General features: G+C 42.5%; 1 protein-coding gene across 4 annotated transcripts in view; it reads right to left on the bottom strand.

The window, feature by feature from the left end:
• The window catches only part of TMEM266 (transmembrane protein 266), an 86,477-nt gene that overhangs the window by 8,561 nt on the left and 60,701 nt on the right, over positions 1–17,215 (bottom strand). For all 4 annotated transcript variants that reach the window (XM_037394212.1, XM_037394211.1, XM_037394214.1 and 1 more), the window contains 2 exons: positions 16,494–16,609; positions 6,694–6,880 (listed from right to left, as the gene is read on the bottom strand). In XM_037394212.1, the coding sequence (XP_037250109.1) occupies positions 6,694–6,880; positions 16,494–16,609 (303 nt within the window). The remainder of the gene's footprint in view (positions 1–6,693; positions 6,881–16,493; positions 16,610–17,215) is intronic.

The raw sequence follows: 17,215 nt of genomic DNA, 5'->3' as shown, positions 1-17,215 counted from the left end.
CCCAGTGAAGAAGCTGTAACCTTCCTAGGGAGTTTTCCCCCGCAGATTGCCATACAATCTCTGGCATTCCAGATCTGCCTGATCCTCGCCATCTGAACTTCACCATTACCAAATCCTCAACCAGACTGAACCTCCTCTTCTCCTCAGCAGCCCTAGTATAGCTCACTGCTTACTTGTACATCCATTTGTTAGGGCACAGCCATGCTCCCCAGGCTGTGCTGTACTCTCTAAGTTCACCTTGCTGGTCTTGTGCAAGATGACCTGAGCAGAGTCTTTCCCCTTTGCTTTGCTGGTCCTAGGAGATCTCTCTCCCTTCCCCTCTAGCAACACGGAACGCTTGTGCCAACAGGAAACACACACAGCCAGCTGGCATGTCCCGGGGGACTTCCCCTGCTTCTCGTCTGAAGGCAGATTCTGCAGCACTCACACGACTGTTCCATTCAGATGGCTATCCAGTCCCCGCAGAGGTTGGATGGATACCTGAGCAGGTGGATAATCCACCTTGAGAAGATTCGTCAAAGTTAACTTTGCACAGAAACAGAGCGACAGGTTCAGCCTGGTTCTAAGTGAGAAATCACCCTGAGATGGAAGCTGTTATGCAGAAGGAAATCCTGGGATATGGATTTCCATGGAGCTCCATTATCAGCAGATACTGCTGGGACAGAAAAATCAGAACAGAAAACCAAGGTCCTTAACTGACAGCAAATTGGGTGGCTTTGGCCCTCGCTTCAGGAGATCATGCTGCAAGAGCACTGTGTGCCGAGTTGAGCATGGCTGAGATGTAAGACATCTGTGTGTCGGCATGGTGGGTGGCTTTGGGTAGAGGATGGCCTGGGGGACCTCTGAGTGCTCTTTCCAACCTTGTTCTCTATGAATATGGATCTGCAGATCCACATCTGAGTTGGCTTGTTCCACTCGGCCTGAAGCAAACACAGAGGAACTGGAGTCTGTCTCTGCAAAATAGCCACATTTGTTGAGTCTAGAAAGACAAAGGTTGAGAAAGAATATGGCTACCAACAAAACAATAATATGCTGGGTAAACATCAGGGAAAGAATAACTTAAGCAAAAGCATTCAAAACCAAATTGTTATAATCTGGCAACAAATAAATGTAGACTGGGAATTAGGAAAAGATTTCTAATAATTTAGAAAAGCGAGATGCTGGAACAGTGTTATAATGGCGGCGAAGGGCAAAATACTTCACTGCTGTCACAGGGACCACAATCTGTTTATGAAAGGGGTTATTATGAAAGGGGCTGCATGCTTGGACAGTGGAAAAAATTCAAGTTCTGTGTTCCTATACCTGTCAGCAATGTCTTCGCACCTCTTCACATTAAACGATGGGAGACAACTTCAACCTCACACGCGTGACTGTATGCTCACCACTTCTGGAAGTGAAAAGTTTCTGCTCCACCCATTTGGTGAATGTGAAATTCAAGAGCCTAACTTCACTAACTGCATACACATTTATGTAAGTGTTGCTTAAGGTTTAATTCCTTTGATTCCTGCCTGGAGGATCAGTGCACAGAGAACCACAAAGCCTGAAAGAGGCACCTACAGAGAAGCCAAATCCTCACTCTTCCATGGATACATGGACTTCAACCAGGAAGCGGAGTGCACTTAAGATATAACCACTTACAGGAGTAGGCTTCAAAGTAGATACATTTCAACATTTGAAAATAACCATAAACTATTTTTTATCTATTGTCTGCAGTAACAGGGCTCTCTTAGAGCACCAACAGATGATCACCAAAGGGACTGGCTTAGAGTTTAAAAGTGTTCAGCCAGCTCAGACTGCCTTGCAAGGAACAACTGACAAAATCCTTCCCAGTGCCCTGCTTTGCCTTCTCAGACAGCTTATGAATAATCTTAAGGGAAGCCCTCTGAAGCTCCAGATTTTTTCACATTCCCCTCCCAATATCCTACTTTCTTCGCTTACAAAACTGTGCGTACCTACAGGGAGAGCAAGCTTTACTTTTCTCCAAGCACGATCATAAATTGCAGCAGTCCCCCAAAGCAAGACACTTGCCACTAACCCCAGAAAAATCAAAGTTTGACTAAGAATAGCTAAAATAAGCTTTCTGTGACACAAAGTAACAGGGCTAGGATCCAGTTCTTGCTCAGAGGAATAGAAGGGTGGCATATTAATCTTAAACTATGTCAGTGCTGTAGAATTTCAAAAACTGAAATGATATATGCAGGAAAACGAGGAAATTCCACTAGGGACTCTAATTCATATATTATGGGAGAGATTAAAGAATAATAAATTTTGGAAGGAAGTATTAATGACTATATGGGGCACTGTGAACCTGGCATTCCCTGAAGCCTGGAACTTTGTATACCAAACACTAAAAATGATTTGTGAAGGAGCAGAACACATTAAATGTTATTCTGACCATGACCAGTTACATACTGTACAAGGTAAGAACTCAGCAAAAGAAAAACCTTCCCTTTATAATTCAGAGATGAACAGACAGGATAATATTTGCCATTATGTTAAAGATCTTCGGGAAGAAGAAAGAAGATGACAGCACTTCGAACATTTGCCTTGCTCTTAAAGAAAGGCTGACCACAATGGTCCTGAAAAATCATTAGCGATGCTGATGTGCAGTCACATGCAACAACTTTCACCCTTGACCACAATGGTCCTGAAAAATCATTAGCGATGCTGATGTGCATTCACATGCAACAACTTTCATCCTAAGCTCTTTACAAACTGAGGGAGAGAAGCAAAGTGCTCACAGTGCAGCACGCAGCTTTGCCCTGGGTTTATAGCTCCTAGAGCTGTGTGCTTCTCTTGAGTTCGTATCTTTCCTGGTGTTGGCAACGGTACTCTCTGATGTGCATGCTGAAGCCTGTGTTTCAGCCTTCATGTTTGTCCACTCTGGAGATTATTTTTTTGGCAAAACAAATAAAATCTCTGTTCAAAGAAAGTTAAAGGTGAAAAATTTCCCGCTTTCAGCTAAATGAATTAGAAAATCCCACATATGCATACGTTTTCCACAGAGTTATTCCTACTATGTTAGGAGGTCTCTTGGTGAACTGCTCTGAGGAGATAGAAGTGTGTGAGGCAGCAACCAATCCATTATTCAGGGAACTAGCACAAGACTGACCAGGCCACAAGCAGCTTACAGCTGTACAGCCTCAAGAAGAGGCATGAAATACTAGTTGGGAAATTATGGGACACTTTCACAGAGCCTGTTGACCATCTAACTACAGCTCTTGCCTCTCCCAGCCTCGTACCGGCAATTAAGGCACTGCAGATACAAAGAGAAAGAGATCTGCAGAAGAAAAGGTGGGCAAAGACCGTACTGAAAAGCTACCAAATCAGCCAGCACGTGCAGTAGTCTCCTGGTGGCAGGCCACAGCGTGTGTCTACACAAATTCCCTCAGGTGCTGTGTACCATGTGATGCTGGGCTTACCTGACTTACTTTACTGAACACTGTAGTAAATGGCTACACAAAATCCAGTGTAAATACCAGAGCACAAGCTGCAGCTGCCCCTGAGGAGCTTTAACTTACGCACTATCCCATAAAACTCCCAGGTAGGGAAATGAGTAAAAAGTCTCAATGCTTTCTTATTCCATAACCCCTTTGTGGTAAAGTGTTCTGCACTGAATGTTTCCATTGTTCAACAGAGAACGGGGAAATAAGATTAGCTTGAGATGGAATATCCCATTTTCTCATGCAGTATGTTCTCTAGCCAACTCAGTCTTGCTGGTTTGGCAGAATTCAGGGCTCTCCCAAGACGGTGATTTTTTGAAGGCTGACAAAGTTTGGCACAAACATGTGCATTCTGTGCCATACCCTTCCCTCAGGTGTTACATGTAGCGCTAATGTTCTGCCAGAGCATAAGAGAACAGCATAACAGAGCCTGTTTTGCCTAACAGTTGAATTGTAGCTTTGAACTGTAACTTTTCTTTTAACAGTATTAGCAACCGGGTCCCTTATTTCTCTTCCAACCAGTCAGTGTCATAGGCAACTGCAGATATTTCTCAAAGCTCACAAATGCCGTGTGGCATACAGAACGATTAACTGCAGTCATCGCTCTGGAATCTTTAAGGGGGGAAAAACACAGCTTGGAGAAAATGGATGCAAAGCAATTCCTAGTGTGGTCTGACACACAGGGTAACTTGCAAAACATAACCCTTGACCCAAAAGTCAGGAGTTAAAACACTGGTGGCTTACAGTTCCGGGCAGAACAAGTGGTGCGGAAAGCCCTGAAGATAGCACAGCCAGCATCACTGCAGCACGTGCGAAGCGGGAGGATACAGCGATGACCCACGGGAAAAGTCTTACTCATCTGTGCTCTGCAGAGCCATGTCTCAGGAGTATTTCACATGCCTGAGCAGGTAGGGAGATGGGAGACCCTACACCAGCCAGATACACCACTTCCACACTGTGCAAATGGAGGCACCTTCAGCTGAAGAGATGCTCTTCTTCCATCTGACATACCACACGCTGGTTTTGCTGATACATTTATCGCTCAGAATGGCCACAGCATAGATGAAGAAAACGCAAAGCGATAATGTGAAAGCTGCTGCAGCAATAGCCAGCATATTACTGGGAGTGCAAGCTGGTGCTGGCAGAGCTGGAGAAGAAAGACCCAGCTGAGGTGGGGAGGGAGAAGAACCGTGCAGGGCAGGCTCGTGATCCATCTTCCCCAGGGATAACCGCCTTGTTAAGCTGTTAGTTGAGGTTCTGAAGTCCTGTATCTTACATAGAAGCAATCTCTAAGCCAGCATTGCTAGTGCAGGATTCCCAGCCCTGTTAGCTTACTACTACTTTCCTTTGCAAAATAATCCCAGAAATAACACACAAAATCATCTGCCTCAATTGACTGTGACATGGATTGTGAACTAAAGCACTGCCCGTTATTGCTGGGTTCGTGGTCTCTCATGCAGTCTTAACTGGGCCCCTTGTCAGTAACTCACCATGATGGTAGACCACCACAGATGGGTGTCCCTTGCTATAAGACCGTAGGAAGTACTTTTCTGTCAAACTCCTGCCTCATTCAACTTAAAAGGACAATTGTTAGAATAGAGTCACCCCAATCTAGCTTCTGAAGACAAGCACTCAATGCTTCTACAAAACCTTTGTATGTAATACATGATACAATGCACAAAAAATATTTCCTCTGATATAGTTAGATGACTTCCGGGAGTCAGAAATTCTGGATACTCAATACAAACATTTAAAGATAACATAACTGCACCTTAGCCAGTATGTAAAGTAATGCACGTCCTCTTATTTGCTGAACGTAGAAATCAATCCTGAAGATTGTGTGTCTACTTTGTTGCATGTGTGCACAGCATTTTACAGGGAGACACAAATAATGAGTAATTCTGGTAACCTGGAAGTTTGAATGAATACCTTAGAATTTTTAGATGAATCTCCACAGCACTAAAATTCCAGCAAGCCTCCTTATAATGTGTGCAACACTCTCCAGTTCCAAATGTAACCCTCAAGGAACACATGCATAAATTATAATATATCCACTGGGGAAACCTCTGAAATACTACAAAAAAGGGGGAAATGCATTTTAAGGGGCAGTCTGCTCAACTGTCTGCTTTTAAATACAATTTCAGATCAGGAATAATTAATGGCTGAACTGTGGTTAGCGCTTAGATATTATAAAGAGGAAAAAACAAAACCAATTTCTACATGCTTTCATTACTGTGCAGAGAATGGAAAGGATTATCATTTGAAAATGTCTGGTGAGCTTTTTCTCTTAAACCTTTTGATTAATGTACTTCTGTGCCTTGAATTCTAAGGAGTTTGAACAAAATAAAGATACCATGCAAACCTCTTATTCAGATATATTCACATACTGATCATCTACTAAAATAAACAAGGTAAGTCATCCAAAAGTACTAAAGTAGAAAGTGTTGTCTCCTCTGGAATATTACATTAAATGTTACTGACATCAGGACACATTCTGCACTCCACTGCAAGGGCGGGGGGAATCACAGGAAGAAGAACTATGTATTTTCCAAAATAATTCTAGTCTGGCACCTGTGTGATAAAAGTGGATCCAAGTAAATATAACTGTTGATGTCTCCCCGACCCACACGCCTGCCCAACAGACAGCTCACAGACAACAGACTGCTCTTCACCATGGACACACGGCACTTCAGCATCTGAGCAGGAGCTGCCTACACAGCGCATCACTCCTCTTCTGGCACCGGAGCTGCCTGTCCAAGCCCAGCCAGGCCGTCCAGCATCGGCAGTTTTAAGCAAGCTGGTGAGAGCACAGCCTCTAGGCGAGGCAAGCTTCACAGCTGACGCATGGGTCCTCCTTAAACCACAGAAATGCAACTGGCCAAAGACTGAAACTGGCTTGCAGTGTTCTTAATTTCCCTGCTTTTACCTCTAAGTGATTATCCTTTTGCCAATTCTGATTTGGCTGCTGCTGCTTTAGCATTTGACGGATATAATCATGAGGACACTGGGAAGGTACATCGTAAGTAATTTTCTTCCCGAGTCGTTTTATTGGCTCTGTTCAGAATCTGTTCACAAAGACCACAGCTCCTGCCACTTTGAAGCAGATGAAGCCCCTTTGGAAAAATGGGGAAACGCAGTCTTCAGGGGAAGTAATCAATTCACTGGTAAAGTGAAGGTACTCAGTGGGTTCAATAACTGCATGTAAGGGAGGAGCTGTGCCAGCGGGTAGCAGTGCACAGGCAGCACTCACCTCGTGGAGGTCGCAACTCAGTGATGTTCTCAGTGGCTTCATCATCCGAATCTTCAATCGCTACCACCTTGTATCTCTTGCTGCTCTGTTTGTTCAGCACATGTGGGACCTGCAGCGCAGCCTCTCTCTCTGCAGCCAGGTCCAAATCTTGCTGTGCAAGGTGGGCCCTCAGCTGCCTGATTTCAAACTAGAGGAAAAAACAACACCACATACTGATATCATATAAGCATGGCCAGAAGGCTGTGTTCCTCAGTTGGGGACCTATTACTCGTTTCATCACTAAACTGCTACAGACTGGTCACAGCAAATACTATGCGGTCAAGCTGGGATGCAAGTCCAAGCTGCTGATGCTCTCCCGGAGCCACGTGAGCTGGACCATTGCTCACGATCTACAAATAATGACTGCCTCGTGCTAGTCTTCTATTTTGCGCGTTTGCATTCTGAAGATATGATTTTAGACAATTTTTAACAAATCTACCTGCCAAGTCAAATGACATCTTTATAGAAAACCACTCTTAACAGGTGTTTAGGGATTTAGGTTCATGACAAACATCCCATACCTGCTAGACTTTGTAATGAGGATTTCTGCGGAGGGAGAGTCTATAAGCAGTTCCCAGAACTGTGCTCCCTCACTAACTAGGCAAGGGACACCACAGTCCTCCTCCAGCTTGGAATCTTCTGTACTCAACAGTGTGTACAAAACCCTGGGGAAGGTTGCCACTTCCCTGGCTACTCCCCTCAAATATATGAGCCACAGCAGTCAATAATTTTCTGCAGTCAAGAGGGGATTTGCCTTATGACTGGTGTTATAAAGCAGACACCTCACAAAAAGACAGAAGCTACCAAGTACAATCTGATTGATGGACACAGTGTTTCTCTAGTGTTTGACAGCCACAGGTCTTCCACAATGCAAGAAAGAAAATAATTTCTCTGCAGAGACCCTTATATAACTACTACAAAATCCCACTGTCCTTCCCCTCTGCCATCCAGCACAGCTATGGGGCTGCATAGCAGTTTCTCTGTTCTAAACTCTTTTTAAGATCAGTAGTACAGCAGTGACCAAGTCATATCTAATTATAGAGAGTCTGAGAGCAAAAAGCAAATGAGGCAAGTAATAGGCTAAGGCATTTAAAATTTAGCATTGCTGGGCCTCCCATAGTTCAAGGCCTGAAAAGCCATCAGAGAGCATGATGCTACAGCGAGCCACACTGCACCTGTCACTCTGCATTTACAACAGAGATGGAATTAGCACCTCGATGCTTGAAAACTGGTGTGTAACAGCATGTAGGTTAAATGAATCTGGTTCTGGCTCTTGCCTCTCAGATGCTGACTCAAATCTACTTCGCTGTCAGATTTTGGAATCCACCAGCAGACCTAGTTTGTTCCACCACGGTCCACACCAGACATGGCACAAACCCCAGGCATGCTGCAGAGCAGCAGCCGTTGCTCCAAGCTGTGTAAGCAACTGGAGTTGAAACAAGACAGAATTTCCACAGATTTTAGAAAGAAAAAGGGATTCCAGTTTGCCACATCTGGAGACTATCTGCTTTCCAGAGCATAAGGGAAAGAACTACAGCAACTGGAAGGCCCACTGCGAGACTCAAATCTAAAGAGCAAGAGGGCAGTTTAAGCTTTCCAGGTCATATTCAAATCACCTAAACCAGGGACCTAACAAAGCACAGAGCTTTTCCTCTGACTTGAAATCAGTGGGCAGAAGTCTGGCAGCTGCAGACAGCTGGCTGCATGAAACGCTCACTGCTCTTAACTAAAGGTTCTCTGACAGCGGCAGCCAGAGTATCAGGTAGTACCAGCAAAATACAGCCCTGCTCCTTGATTCCCTCAGTGAAACCTCTATGGCACATCCCAGCGGGCGGGTTTTGTGTTAACCTGTCAGCTACGAAGCAGCAGCAAACTGGTAGTGCTAACTTCTCCCAGCCAGCCCTAAGCTTCCTGAGGCGTAACGTGCCTTTGCCATACCAGAGGTGCCAACGTGTGTCATTCAGTCGTGAAAGGACTGTCTCAAGTTCAGCTTTACAACACAGAGAACTTCAGGTTTTACCTTTGACATGAAAAAAACTCGTAAATCCTAAAATATCTCATATTTCAGTTTTCAAAGGAGAAAGATACCCTTTCGGACACTCCCTTGATTTAAAGGAAGAAATGCACTCAAACACGATAGGCAAAAAATAAGTCTGGAGGTTTTTTTAAAAAAAAATATTGCCTGACCATATGTACTTATTTAGCTCAACTAAAAGGCATTAAGAATTAGGCATCATTACTGTTTTTCTACATTTCATCCTTCAAAAACATTCTTGTGTGTCAGAAAAAGAAATATTGCAACCGAAATGCTTAATTCTGGCCTAGAGGCAGGATATGATTTTTTTTTTCTTCACAGAAGACAAAAGAATTAGCAGGTATTTTGTAACACAGATAGATAAAGCTACCTAAAAGTCAGCTCAACAACTGTAGTTCTGCCTCACACCCAATTTAACCAGCTTAAGCATTTACAAAGATTGGCTAAAAATCGTAACAATCAAAAGCTTGAAGGGCATCGCTGCATTTTACAGATATGAAAAAGGAAGCACATTGGGTGAACCTTCCTGCCACGGTGAAAAATGGGGTAAAAGACCAGACCTTCTGATGGCCACTTACATGTTCTATTTGATAAAGCAAGCATTTCCAAATATCCACAGATTATTGTAAATCTTTAACTTCTCCACGGCCATCCAGTTTTTAACAGATGAGCTCATAAATATTATTGTTCAATTCGGCTCTGCCAATGCCAACAAGCTACGAACTATTGAGCCTGGCACACCGGACAAAGCAGCAGTCTGCAACCACTGCTGGGATCACCACTCCGGACAACTACACTTTATACAAACAAGTCTTTATTTCCTATTTAAGTGGGAGAAATGCCTGCCTCGGTTGACTCCGGCCGCGCAGCACGGGGCAGGGGCTCCGCGCAGCAGCCGCCTTCGCGGTTCCCGGGCTCGGCCAGCGCCGCCGGACGCCACCCAGGAGGGGCTCTGCTGCCCCCTGGCGGCCGGAGGCAGAGCTGCAACCCGGCCGCGCAGCAGGAGCACACCTGCCGGGGACGGGCGCACAATGGCACATTCTAGCAGCAGGAACCAGAACCCAGACCTGATGTCTTGGCTCACCCAACGCTTCCCTCATCCACTGCCTGAGGATAAGAAGGTATGCAGGACTTGCAACTTTATAAGTGATATGCGACCCCTCTTTTATTGCTAGCCGCAAACACAATCCACATGCTTGTCTTACTTTCAGCTATTAACGCAGCTAGTTCAGCAGGTCTGCAGTCCAGAACTGAACATGAGAATGTCAAGAGCAGATATGGAAATTGAATTCCTAGGCACAGTAAAGCAGCACAGTGCTCTGGACTTCAGCAACACGTGCAAGGTGAATAGCAGCGCACAGAGATGTTCAGAAAGATAACAGCAGAAACTGATGTTGCCTACAAACCCAACACAGCTGCAGCTAATTATCACAGGCTCTCCCTTCCACTTTTTCATTACCTCAGATGATCAGCTTCCAGGTCCCATTTATGTTTGCCCTAAAGTCTATATAAGTCATTAAAACAGTAGAAAGCTGGAATGAAATACTGTTGCGTAACTAATTTATTTTTTTTATTGACAGAGAAGAGGGTATTTATTTTGATAATGCTGTTCGTCTCACTCCCACGTTCACTGTTACTGATGCAAAGTCATCTGTACGTGCTCCACAGAGATGCAGAACTGTAACCCTGTTACAGATGCAGAGCATAAGATAGAGCCAAACCCCAACCCAATATACTGCATTCAAATGCAAACCCAAAATCTGAGTCTCTAGCATGTTCAAAAAGGGACTGGGTGGGATGAAAAAAAAATAATCACAGTTTATCCTAAGGATCGATTTAAGAAAATGAAGGGATGTTCAATAAAATACCTAGGAAAAGTTAAACAAGAAACTGGTATTTGCTCACAAAAGGCATGCATCTACTCAGGAAATCAGTTTAGTATTAATTATTTCCAATTATTACTTTAAAATTATCCCAAGATATTGTAGAAACTGGAATACAGTTTTAGCCACTAAAAGCAACCCACTAAAAACAAAGGTTAAGTCTAAGAGAAGTGGGTGTTCCTTATGGGCATAATTCAATGAGAGACTGCACAAGCAAATTATGTTGTAGGTGCTTATATCTATCGAACATTATATTGAACACTGACCTCGGGCAGTTCTAATGTGTAAAAGAGCTAATGAGATTGCTCTGACTGCATGTCATACAGTCCAGGGCAGGTTAAATAAATCATTAAAAGGTATAAAATGTAACAGTCTTTTTAAGTAAAAATTCTGGGCCAAGTTAAACACATGAAATTTCTATTTGCAGTAGGAGCTGATGTAGCTATCTGAATGTAGACCTGAGCCTTCCTAACACAGAGTACTGCAGAAGAGCTGTACTGAGAAAACCATGTTGCATGCTTTCAGGTAGACCATCCTTCCTTCAGCCTCTAAGGAAGGATGAACATTATGCATACCATGAGGGGAAAAAAAAGAAAAAAGCATATAAACTTACAAAACATGCTTTGATCTGTTTAAATTAAGACTTACTCATAGGTATCAGCTCTGTGTTAAGAACCTTGTAAATACCACAGAGCGCCAGCAGGCAAATAATGCTGTTGTGTGAAAGAGAACTTGTTGCTATCAAGGAGAGTAAGGTAAACCCTCTCCTGACCCAAGATAGTTACAACCTGAGCACTGGCCCAATTGAGACTGCTACTGACATTATTTACCAGGATACCTATGATATTCATCATCTTTTAACTACATGTACTTTGGTAGCTTCTGGTGGGTTCCTTTATCAGTAAGTTCCAACATACTTTGCAATAGAAAAAATATATTTGAAAACTACATAGTCTCACAGCTAATCTAGGCTGAAATGGGCCTGTGAGGGTCATCTAGTCCAACAACCCACTTAAAGCAAGTCCGCTTAGCTCAGGTTGCTAAAAGCCTGTCCTGTCAAGTTGTGATTATCTCCAAGGTTGTATACACCACAACCTCCCCAGCAATCTGCTCCAGTGCCTGATCATTCTAGCAAAAATGTTTGTTCTTGTATCACATTCCAAGCTTGGGTACTGACACCCTGCACCTCTGAGAAGAGCCTGGCTACACCTGCCCATAAGGGAGCTGAAGACAGCGATAAATGTGTAATACAGGTGGCTAATGTGAAAATACCAAGAAAAAAAAGGGAGATTCTTATATGAGACCATCTGTATGAGTAGATTGTCAGGCATGAATAGAAAGTTAATTGATGGTAAGTTTAAACTTACTTAAGTTCGTTCAAAATTTGTTACATGTCCTCTTGTTGCACAAACTTCGCAACATTTTGGCAGGAAACAAACCAAAAAGAACTATGGGGCAACCTCTGCATCTCCTCACTCAAAGAATGCATCAGGTGATTATTTATAAGCAGGTAAAATGATAGAGACCTACCCAAAGCTCTAGACAACATCTTAGTTTACATGCCTGGTTTTATAAAATGTGCCACCCACCCTATCAGATATTATACAACATGCATGTAAGACTCAAAAAGGGGCTTAGCAGTGAATCATACAGTACTTCCCTTTAATGGCCTAGCAACGGAGTATGATTGACATAGTTTCAGAGAGATCAATGAACATTTTAGCCAGAAGCTTATTCGTGTCTAATGCAGGAGCAATAACTTTGCTCAATTCTATTAGTGCTGTCTGTACAGAATGCCCTGCCCTAAAACTCATCTGCCACTGGGATACAATCCAATGTTTATTTCCATTAGTTTAGCCATTGTTGGTAACAATAAAAATCAGGAGACAGTTGCAAACTAATGATTTACGGACAGAATGAAACACGGGATGACCTTGGCTGCCTTCCATTCACCAAGAAAATGACTGGTAGTTTGAAATAAATTAAAATTATTGCAAAAGGATAACATAAGTTATTCCTCCGATAGGTAATTTTACCAGCTAAATAGCCCTGTCATTAAACTAGCAGCTGTTGGACAAATTATATTCCAAGATAAAAATTATAATTTCCATAGTAGTTGCAGCTTTGAGAATGATGAAACTCCCAGTTCTATAGAAGCTGACAGAAAAGGAGCTCCTGCGATAAGGCTGAATACAGAGTCTTGGCTGGACTGTACTCAGCTGAATGACTCTTGTGAAAGTTAAGCAGAAAATATCACATAAGTATATCTATTATCAGAAGTGGAAATTCCTTTACAGGTGATTCCAGAGGAAAAAAGCAACTTCCCTGACTGGAATTCACATTGTTAATGAAATTTTGGAACTCTGTTTTTCAATTTAAGTTATTCTGATAAAACAATACCATCAGCAAAATACTCTTCATGTTTTTCACAGTAATTTCAGTGAAACTTTTTTACCTTTTACCTTTACCCATTTTTAGAAATCCCTGCTACTGTGATTGTTAACGTTTCTCATGTTTTGTGAAGTCCTATACAGCCACCTCAGCCCTTTCAGTATTTTCTGCCTTGACTACCCTCATGCTCCACTCCCTTTCAATGACTTCTTTCTTGGCCAATGGACAATAAATAAAACTGCAAACTACTCAAACAGTTTCAGTGGGGTACTACAGAGAACAAAGCAGTAGTCCATGCAACTATAAGTTATAAAACATATTCTGGTTTTCACATGTATGGCTAGCCAAAAATCAACATCTGGAAAGAGTTTTCATGTTTGCAGAAGTATGTCTCTAATGTCATTTAGGAATGGAAATGTACTTTATAGTTGTGATACCCTATCACTGGCCAAAAAAAATGTACAACTGACAAAAGAAACAGATTTCAAAAAGTATGATGAAGGGAGGTTGCATCTTTCCTGCATTTATTTTTTTAAAGCAGGAACTCTCGGTTTTGCCTGTCATGTGTTAAGTACCAGCTTCAAAACAGGAAGGCATGGGACTTCTCAGAGAACTGGCCACCAATTATTTTGGTTTTAAATCTTGAACAAAACAGGCTAATACTTTTTCCCCAGTTTCTCTTCAGAAATAATGAATATTTTGTCTGAAACGTTCAAAATTAATTTCATCTGCAGAAGATGCCAGACTTTGAGAATTTCAATCCCAATTGCCTGATAAGCGGCAAAGCAGTAAGAAACTGAACACAGGATCTCAGAAAAGAAAGTGTTGGGACTTTCTGACAGGAATGTTTTCAGCCCTGTCTATAATTATCAAGTAAACTCAAATCATCAGTGTGATCACAAAGATGCAGCCTCACAATGAATCAGTATCTACATCCACTACTGGGGTGTAGGCAACCATGGTGGCTTGCCCGTTCTTCCTACTTGGGCTGGCACTGGTATGTCCCAGCATGTATTAGAGGCAACAGGTCAACCCCTACAGGCCACTGCCAGCCACCCTATCTGCCATGCCAGACATGGCACCACACACACAGCAGACTGGAATCCCTTGTGGCCAGCACTCCAGATTTGGGAACAGCCAGACTGCTGAGGCAAACCTTCACCCAAAAACACAGGGATGCACACAAATGCCACAAACAAGCCATCCTTAAAAAGGTCAGAAAAGATGATAAAATGAAAAAGCAAAAAAACTGGCAGAATTTTAGACATTAAATACCATTAGGAGACATTTTTCCCACCAGATACTGTACACAATGTTAATGTGAATATTATAATGCTGATAAGTTGTTCCTGACTGAATTATGAAGCTAATAATTTACAAAGGAAAGATGCAGTACTTGTGTCAATGTCTTACGTTGCTAACTGTAGCAAATTAGTACATTTACCTCATATTATACAGCTGAGACATTTGTTTGGCAGGCAGCCAGGACAGTAAAATAAGAAGGATTAGCATGCTGTCATTTTTCTATAGTCCCTATTTTTCCATAGCTGATGACACTTGAAAGCTAGGAGAGAACCTGCTTTGTTTTCACAGATTTACTCATCTACCAATGCAGTATTTCTTTGTGCTTGATGTACAGCTATGCTGTAACCATCAGAGCTCAGATTAGGGCTACTATGCTCAGATGTTTTGCAAGCCGGGAATGCAGATAAGAAGTATATGGATGAGAATGGAGAGCAGCAAAAGCTGCTCCTGAACCCCACCTGGGATGAGTCCACCTTTATTCAAAGGCTATGAAATAACACCTAAAATTGTCTAGAGATTGAGAGTGTTATCTGGCTGCACAATACATTTCCTACAATTCAGTGTTTTCAAATGTATGACTGTCAAGAACTTTAGCCTAATAGTTGTCTGTCTGACAGACAAAATACTGCAACAGGAGTCCAGAAATCATTGATTTGCCTAGTGCATTTGGTCAAAGAATAATCCCTCCCCTGTAAAATGGGGTATATACCATTTCCTAGTTCTTTTCACAACCATGACAGAGCCATGAATCAATAACACTGTGCAAAGCCATCATGAAGAGGACTGAAGTTTTGCCATTGAAGATACTTAGACAGTTGGAAGAAACTAATTTTTGGCAAAAGTCAAGCCTAAGTTTTAGGAATTGGTTACGGTTAACATGAGAGACTCTCTAAAACAGTGCTATGAAATGACACACAGTGTCAACAGGTCTTTGAAATTCATCACACAGACAAGACAACCTAACACTACCAAGAGTTCATTGCAGCATCCTAGGCTGAGACCCCGGAGACCTGGAACTAAATCTAAAAAGCCATTTGGGGACTTAAAATACTTCTGAAACCATCAGTATTTAGCTTCCTCGGTAAAATGTGGGCACCTAAATCTCTGCTTCAGATTATGTACCTTTTGGGCTGTTGGTCTGTTCTGGGACAAGTTGCCTCTCCTCCTGTCTGCTCAGGCCTGTCAACTTTTTGACTGATTAAGCCATTCAGACTTACAAGTCTCCTCATTTTTGTATTTGAAAAGCACCTACCACAAGTGGGAAGTGGGAACTGAAGCTAGAAATCTCCAGGATTTATTTGGACACCTCACAGTTACCCTTACAACTGACACAAGAAACAAGTCACTTGGGCAATCATTCTGCTGTGGTTTGACGGTTACCTGAACGCCCACCTAGGGTGGGCCTCAACATGCATCCCCGGTATCCCTGGTTTCTACTTTAAGTTAAGCTATTCAAGAACTCATTTGCATGAGACAAACTGCAAAAACTCCTGGCTCATTGCCCAAAAACAGTGGTTTTATGTGTTTTTCATGTGAAGGTATTAATTTGAGATATTTTAAGCTTTACCTTCCCTTACCTCAAAAGACTGAATCACTCAACATTTGGGGGCCTGGGAAAAGTCTTAAATCTTGACTTGGTTCCAGGAACTAGAAGCTTCTATTGCAACATTTTGAATCTGCCAAAAGAGTCTCTGACCTACAGGGAAGCTGCATTCTGCATTTAAAGCAGGGAGATTCATTAGCTTTCAACTGCATATACTTTTCCTAGGAATATGGCCTTAATATATCTGCAACTGCTAATACAGCCAACAACAGCAATCACTTTGGCATGTTCTTTGTATCATGTCTAGCTATCTTTCCTCAATCAGTTAATTACACACTGGAAGCACTCTTTTTTCTATTTCATACTTTTGTTTTCCTCACCTTAAAAAACAAAAGCACAGCAGCAGAGGGAGACAACTGCTGTTTCACAAATAGCATGCTGACGATAGCCTGGCTGCGGCTAATACTTCCTTAACACCGAGACCTGTCACCTTACACTAGAAGTCCTAGGGATACTTCACAAACCTTAACTTGCAGCAAAGTACATGAACTGTTTGATTTGCCATGACAAGCTATGCGTAAAGAAAGACATAACTGAACTTTACCCCTTGTTCTTGGCAGATCTGGGTTAGTCTTTCCAGCTGCTCATCTTGAATAACCTTTGCCTTCTCATATTGCTGAATCATCATCTCCATCTCCACTTTCACTGGAAGGACATAGGCTGGAAAACACAAATAAGCACTTAAAGTAACCCAGCTGTGATTAAGTTTTTTTATCAGAGGGAAAACCTTTACAGGCCAAAAAGAGTGTCACCCCTTTCACTTGCATCTGGAGAACTAGAGTATTTCTTATAGAAAAAGCACTGGACTATTTCTTGTGGGGAAGGATAGCTAACATGTGCAGTGCATCAGCAGGGTCTAGATGTTGTTTGGTGAGACCTCCATTCGCCTGGCTGAGCTGAAAGGCGCCCAGCATGCTCCTCCTAGCTTCTGCTGCACTAATACAGTTCTTTTCCAGTGTTTACCACAGAATTCCTGAATTGTGTGGTAGGAGGATTTTCTGCTTAGAGTTAGGCCCATCCCCTCTAAACCTGAACAGCATGGCTCCCTTAGGAAAAGAACTATTCCAGAGCCCAGGGCACTTAATTCCTAGACTTCGCTGTAAGAAATGAATCCTTAATGGAAATAGCAGAATAAGAGGGATATTTCAAAAAAAAACGAAAAAGACGTGTGTCTTCTATTGTTTTTCCAAGCTGCAGCCCAGTTTTCAATAGGTCTTCTGAACACCCCTGGCAATTTTGCTCCTGTCATAACTATGGCAAACTCAG

This window comes from Falco rusticolus, chromosome 7 (assembly GCF_015220075.1).
Source record: "Falco rusticolus isolate bFalRus1 chromosome 7, bFalRus1.pri, whole genome shotgun sequence".
Classification (NCBI taxonomy): domain Eukaryota; kingdom Metazoa; phylum Chordata; class Aves; order Falconiformes; family Falconidae; genus Falco; species Falco rusticolus.
Note: the sequence above shows the minus strand (reverse complement) of the source record. Positions and strands in the feature narration are given on the sequence as shown.